Below are 7751 nucleotides of genomic sequence, written 5' to 3' on the forward strand. Positions count from 1 at the left end.
TACATTTCTGCTAAGTTGTTTCTATTCTCATTAACATTTTTAGCCAATTCCAAGAATGAAGAGACCACAGAATGTGGAAATAAGTGCTACATACAGTTAAAGGATTACATATTTCAGTCAGGTTTTGGTCTGAATATTAGTCCTTCTCCCAGTTTTGAATAAATCCTCAGTGTATTGGTAGTTAAAAGTCTCCCTTTGCATCCTTTCTACAGGAACTTTACTCTGGCTTCTACATTGCAATCTTTGGAGCAAGTACTTATATCACTTATATGATCTAACTTTAAAACTTCTACTCTACATGAATAATAAAGGAGACGTAATTAAGTGGTTTTGCCTCTTTAATCAGTGATCTGATTTAATTTTAGCAATCAAGAAGTACTGATACGTATCACAGTTAAAAAACAGTTGCTCAAAGGACATGTTTTTTAGCATGGGCAGATGAAGCTGTTGTGAGTTTTTGCTCAGCTCTGCTATCAAGGTAAATTGCAATTTTGTATTGAAATGGACTCCTTCAAGAAGGAAATTGTAGTTATTCAGGAGAATACAGGAGCCCATTTTTCTTGGATTCAGTTGCCAGGAGAGCTGAAATCAGGAACAGGAAACACATTTACGAAAAATGTGTTTCCTCAACTTTCCTAAGCTACAAGTGGGGCACTTGCAAGCATGGAGTTTTATAGTGTTGGATGATACAGAAGTATAGCACATATTTAGACATTATATTTTTCTTCTAACTTCTAGTTGTAATTCAGTTTTTTATTCCAGATTCTTTTGGGGTTGAAAGATGTTACTCCAATATTTCGTCCACTCCTGATGGGACAAGAAATCACTCTCAAAGTAGTAGAACCTTTCAAACAACTAGAAACTGTAACTATCTGTAAATCACTGTAGCTTTACTGATCCCAATTACTGACCTATAACGTGAATCAGGCCATTTGCAAAAATTGGAGGCCTGGTGCAAAAACTTGGAGTCTAAGCATTTTCAACATGGACATTTATTATTCTTAACATTTTTCATCTCTTTTTTAGGGAGTAAATCTTTGTGCCGTGATGGAAGCTGGAAACTTCATCTGCACAGCGTTGAACAAGAAAACAAACTCAAAGGTTGCACAAGCTTCCTTCAGTACTGGAACTATCAATTAAATGGATTTTTCTTTTTGCAGCTTGATTACATTTTCCATTTACCTTGACCAAAGACATTTGCATCCGGAAAAGAAAGAAGAAAACCATTGCATCAAAGAAGCAAAATAGAACCAAGAAATAAGTTTTTTAAATGGGATGAGTTATTGTGCTGTACTATCTGGAATTGTCTGATTTGTAAGTAAGAAATAAATGACTGTAGTACATAACCCTGTACTTTGTACTTCTACAGATGAGAAAAATGTATAAACACCAGGACACCATATTTTAAATAGAATTTTTAGTTCTTTTCAGGAAAACTGGATAGAAGCAGTGAGTACATGGTTAAATTTTAATCAAGATGTCTTTCAGAACAGTGCAAGTATTTTCAGTAGTTTATGAGATCTCACACTGTGTGTGGCCATTCTATTATGTATTTTATTTATCTGAATTCTCGCTTTTCATTTGTCAAGTCACTGTGTTATGAACACGGAGCCAAATCTGAATTCAATGTAAGAATTTTTTAGCAATGGAACTTCTTTTAAATTTTATTTAACATCTGTTAAATTATGGATGACTTTATCTTGTTCCAAGACATTGTGGTGAATGGCACTCTGCCAGATCCTTCAAATCCTCCTGCAAATTTCCTTATTTGTTACATATGTTAAATTTGCTGTAGTTGCCTTTTTTGGTCAACTTATTAAAACCTAATTATATGAAGCAAATAAAAAATTTTTAAAAGTTTTCAACATCACTCAGGTTCATAGTGGTGTAGAAGGGGCTACATTTTCATCTAAGGTTTCATCAAACAATTAGATTTTTCATTCTGTAAATTGATATTCTCCTTCGGAAGTCGCAGTTTTCTAGGATAATAGTGTTTTGCTGGACTAGCTTACACAAAGGAGACAACTTACAAATTTCTTTGTGATCTACTGATAATGATACTGTTCTTTTAAATGCCTCAGTTCAACAGTATGCCAATGAACTGCATTGTCATTTTTAGATCAGTAACGAACAAATGGACAAGTTCAAAGAGCCTTATCCTATTTATAAGTGTTCAAGTGTGCCATGAAAATACTGTCATGTTTTTCAACCTGAAACTTCAGTACTTTTACTGGTTGGTTGTGTAGGATCTGTCTGTACTTCTCTGTGTACTTAACCTTGATCTATATTTTTTCTGAACATGGCCTGTTGACATGAAAATCTAAAACCCTGGACTGTAGTCATCATCCGTGTTCTCAATTATTCCTCAAAAATGTGAAATCTTTTCAAAAGATAAGATGAAAGAAAGTGAAAGATAACACATAAAAAAAGAAATGGCTGAATAATTTTTTGTCTGGAATTCAAGTCTTCCAAGTTTCAGCTGAGTCATGGTTTGCCTTTGAAATACCAAAGTGAATTTTTCTGAGATCTTTTAGCCAGTTGTGTAGTTTAGCATTGGCATAACTTAAGATAGTCAATCTTTCCAGGCAACACAAAGCTATAAATTTGATATAATACCTCTACCCTGTTTATGCTGTAATGATAGTCAAAATTAATATAAGCTATTTTGTTTCATTCTTCTCATGGTGAAAGTCAAAGGATAAACATAGAAATGTGTTCAAGTGAGGCAAGAAATATCTTGCCTATCATTGCAAAATACCAAATCCTTCCTGCAGAGTCTACTTAGAAGACTTTCAAGTACTCCTGGAGGTGTAAACACCCTGATTTGCTTGACCTGCCCTGGATGCATGATTGAATCACCACAAAAAAAGCTCTTTCCTTTTTTTCTTGTGTTTCAGCTCGGGTTTTGCTATTTAGCAGCCACTATAGCTCATATATCAAAACATGAACTTAAATAAAACCAGGTCTTGAACCATTCACAGGCTTAAAAAATCTGTGATGGATTAGACGAAACGAAGAGGTGAGGAAACTGCAGAAGTACTTAGACTGTACTCACTCTAATAATTAGTAGTTAAGCCTAAACATGCTGCCAGAATTGACATCTTAAAGACTCTGTTACTCCATTTACTCCTGAAGACTAACCTTGCTGTAATACTTTTCTATTTAATAATAAATTTTCCTGTTTAGTTTTCTCTGTAGATACAGAATTGGCTCATTTTGAGCTCAAGTGTGCAGTTTTCATGTAGGCCCTGATGAATTTTCTTCCACCCAAGACCGTCTGAGCTACCATGTTTAATTGACATAAACAATATTGAGCTTCTCAAAGACTGAAAGTGAAGTCAGCCCTTAAAAAAGAAGCAGTTGTGATGCAAACCTGAATGTGAGACTAAACAGCTGAACTGAGATTGAGTTTGCTTCTCTGCCTGGGGAAATTAAATACACTCATGACAGGACCCGAGGCAATGGCCTGAAGTTGTGCCAAAGGAGCTGTAGGTTGGATATGAGAAAAATGTTCTTCGCCCAGAGGGTGCTTGGGCACTGGAACAGGTTGCCCGGGGCAGTGGTCACAGCACCAGCCTGACAGAGTTCAAGAGGTGTTTGGACATTGCTCTCAGGCACATGGTGTGACTCCTGGGGATGGTGCTGTGCATGGCCAGGAGTTCGACTTGATGATCCTTGTGGATCCGTTCCAGCTCAGCTTATCCTGTGATTATGAACTTAAAAATAACACACTTTCTAGTAAATCTGGATGAATTTGTGCCACTGAGTAGAATGGACTTAAAAACTCCTAAGACCAGAAAAATCCCTGGAAAAGAATGTCAGTGCCTCTGCAACAGATGGCAGGGTTCTTTTGCTTGAAGATGGTGGTGAGGCCTTCAATTATCAGCCAAGTGAGGAACTGAGCAGTTGGTGTCCATTTTTATGCCTCTGTGCACAGTACATCCTAGGTGTCTAGGCATATGGACTGTCTGGTTTGCAATTATAAGGCTCTTGATTGTCCCTATGCAGTGAAACAAGGTACCTATTAAATCATGTGGATGAACAACCTAAAATGTCTCAGTTCTTTATTGGGTCTGTTTTAGAAACTACTTGGAAACTTGTGGAGAGCCTTAATTGCAGGTCTGTTATTCTGTAATGATGTGCGCAGTGGAAAAGATGAGCAGTCACATCTGGTGCCTGTACTTTACCCACATGTTCAGCTTCAACCACATCATGAGTTATAGTAATCCAGGGTGGAGGTCACAGACAAATAGATTGATTGTCAGGATTGTTACAAGAGAGAAGGAGCCAGAAAAAAAAAAAAAAAAAAGGCAAACCCCAACCCAGTGTTTATCTGGCAAAGTTGCCACCTGGGATGAATTTAGGTCTGTGGGTCCAGCTGAGCAGTCCTTATAAAATCCCTGTTTACTTGTAGTGTGACTGAGAATCCTGAGACATCTTACATCCTGCCTACTGACATTTTTTTGGTGTGTAAAATGCTGCTGCTCTGCTTTCCTGTGCTGGCAGAATTTTGACTATGCAATAACATTTTGACACCTAGTCTCTGGCTTCACAAAATAAGCATCTGTTGCTTTTAAGAGCAAAGGCTAATCCAATAGCTATGCCATGAGCGTGCATCACTCACATAGGCAGCATTCAATTCAGCATATAATAAAACAGCTGAGACTATCCCCCTTCAAAAACATGTCAAGACATGGGATGAGGCTTTCCAGTGCTTCTGACTTCCTAAACCTTTATGATTATATTCAGAGTGACCCATCACTAGTGATGTCTGCTCTATAAGTCCCTATCACTGTCCCCAAGTGAATACATTGCTGTCATTTTACCCTGAAGTAGCCCCCTGGCTGTGGAGGGCTTGCATCCAGGTGTTTGGCTTCCATGGCCAGGTGTTCTTATCACTGTGACATTATAAAAATTATAAGTCAAGATATTACATTGCTAAAGGCATGACTGGTGTGCTTTGTTCTAGGAGAAGTTGATCAGTTCCAGTAGTATGGGCTTAATCATTCTTCAGTGCCTTCCAGAACACAGCAATGACATAGATCCCATACAGTTCTAATGTCTTCCAGAAGCAGCTTGCTTTGTAGTTTAAACTTTTATGTATTCGGGCAACTTGGCTCTGGACCAGCACTTTAATGGTTCATTTTCATGTATAACCAGAGCTTATGAAATAAGAACTAAAGATTCTAGTGTTGTAAGTCCAGAGAGGCTTTGGCTAATTTTCCTCTTTTAATAGTGTCATTTGAGTTCATAAAACTTTCATTATTGAATTAAGGAGTCACAAAATGAAGACTACAAGTCTGTGAGGTAAAATTCTTCTGGTTGGGATCAGTGCTGTTGAAATGAAATAAAACTTATCCAAAGAGTTAGTGTGAATGTATAAGGTCTGCCTGTTTTTTCAATTAGTTTGTTTTAAGGAGTAGAAATATTGTTCAGTTACTGTGATGTCAGAAAATCGGTACTTTTTGCCACTGAATTTGTCTATGATTTCTAACACTGCCTTAAGTTCTCTTCATTGATTGTTAAGTATCTAGGAAAGCATCTGAACAGGTAATCTAGGAAAGCATCTGAACAGGTATAAGAGTGGCAAGAAGTAAATGAATTCCAGTCCTTGACTTGCTGATCAATGCTTTTTTTTTTTTTTTTTTGTTACGTTATACTTTTGAAGATTATTTTTCTCTACAGTCCTGCTGTAATGCAGTGTTGATCTTCATAGCTGCAATAACACAGCAGGCAGAAGGACTACAGCCAAAGTCAACTTAGTCCTTTGAAACCAATGTCAAAGAGATGATATGTTTGTCAAGGAATTGTCATGTATCCGCCTGGTTAAATGCATTTGTGATTTAGCAATATGTGGTGTTAAAGCTGAAATAAAACCTGTCTCACTGTTTATTGAAACTGATATGCTCATGTATTATGCCAGATTCAGCAGCTCTGACTAACCAGTTCATGCATACAGCCTTAGCAAATATAAACTGTCACTAACGTGTATGCCTGTGTTGACTTTGTTACCTTGTGATCCATGTTGAGTGCTTTTTCTTAGGATTACCTTTTAATCTGGTGTTCCTGTGTGTTTTTATAGCAGACAAATCTCTTTTAAGTTACTGGGGAAACATTTCTTTCCTTCATTAACTAAACATTACAGGCAGGAATGGAGGTAAGAGTTGAAAAAATTCAATGAGGCATTATCTACCTTCAAATGTTCCAGTGCAGGATGGAAATCTGTGTTGTTTAAGTGATGTCTAAGATTCCCTACACACTTCATGGGAGACTGAATGGCTTCAGCATGTGGTCTGAAACATCAAAATGCTGATGAGGGAACTTTCTTGGCAAAGCCAACAGCAAAATTCCCTACCCCATGCTACTCCTGAAGTGCCTCAACATGAGCTGCAGTTAGTTATCTTCACTAGTTTGAACATAAGGGTCAGTATTTTCCTTGGTGGAAAGACAGCCACAGTCATTTTTTAAAAAGAACTGAATGGTGTTCTCTGATTTATGGCACCATCTTCTGGTGTTGGTGCTGCTTCCATCCATCTTTTGTGTTCCTAGCTTGGTCTGATATCTAGCTCAGAGAACCAGGATGTGTGTGATTCCCTCAACAGCCTCAAAAGACTGAGCCCATAACTATCCAAGTAGCTCATTCTTTTGACCACACAAGCAGGTGAGACAGCCAGGGAAAAATGTTCCTTTTGAAGAATTCAGAACTCACTGTGGCATGACAGAAGTAGAAACTTGGGTTTACAGCCTTGTAGCTTCACATTGCATAGGAACTAGTCCTGTGTACTTCTCTCAGAAAATCTTCACACATTTAATTTGAAATAATTGTTAGATAAAATGCATAAACAATCTTCAAAGAAAATACTGGAACCCAGCATTCTCCCTTTCAGATGAGAGTGCTGTAACACAAAAATTCATGCTTTCTCCCTGTAGCCCAATCAACCTTCATTTCTTCACTTTGGGATGTCCAAGCTCCAGTGGAAAGAGGATGAATGCTCCTTACCCAAAGTGACGTGTGTCCTGGGAATCCTGTCATCAATGAGACTTAATTTTCCTCATCTGGGTATTGGAAGCAGATGTCATACTTCAGGGCAAAATATTTTAATAATGAAGCTCTTACAAAATACTGCTTTTCTTTCCATCATAGTCAGACTCAAAGATCTTAAAGGTATTTTCTAAACTAACTGATTTTATGATTGTCTGTTCAGAAAACTGGGAAGCAGCTAGAGTATAATCAAAATCACAGGAATACAGATCATGTCAGCAGAAATTCCTTTATTTAATGACTAACACCTAGATAAAATTGACAGACCACTTTTTACACATAGAGTGGAGTGAATGTGCCTTGCCCATTCAGCATTTAAACTTAAGAGAGAGCCTGTAAAATTGAAGAACAGCACAACAACCACTAAATATTTTGATGTCTCTCAGAGTAACATACCCTGTTTCAAACACACTTTTCATACTTGTTTCTGAGTGTGTGTGTGTGTGTCTAAGCACATATATGAGTTGGGTTTCTAGTATCTAAAGATAAGATAATTAGAAAACAAAAAGTTTATATGAAAGAAGGTAATTTTGTTGTTGTTGTTGGTTGAGGTTTAGTTAAATCTGAATTTAAATGGATCTCCTCAAATTTTGTGACATGGAGGATTCACTGGTTTTTGAAGTCAGACTAAAAACCAGCACAGGTTTCATGTCAGAAGTACATTTCCTGTATAATAAAATGTTTTTATCCAACATATTCTCAACAGTAT

General features: G+C 37.2%; 1 protein-coding gene across 1 annotated transcript in view; it reads left to right on the top strand.

The window, feature by feature from the left end:
- The window catches only part of HMGCLL1 (3-hydroxy-3-methylglutaryl-CoA lyase like 1), a 79622-nt gene extending 73639 nt beyond the window's left edge, over window positions 1-5983 (top strand). Inside the window, 1 exon segment of the mRNA XM_066179765.1 lies at window positions 1027-5983. Coding sequence (XP_066035862.1) covers window positions 1027-1140 — 114 coding nt within the window. The 3' untranslated portion in view covers window positions 1141-5983.
- Window positions 5984-7751: the final 1768 nt, after the last annotated feature.

Source organism: Chamaea fasciata, unplaced genomic scaffold (assembly GCF_029207755.1).
Source record: "Chamaea fasciata isolate MVZ Bird 193981 ecotype frontalis unplaced genomic scaffold, bChaFas1.0.hap1 SCAF_3, whole genome shotgun sequence".
NCBI lineage: Eukaryota > Metazoa > Chordata > Aves > Passeriformes > Sylviidae > Chamaea > Chamaea fasciata.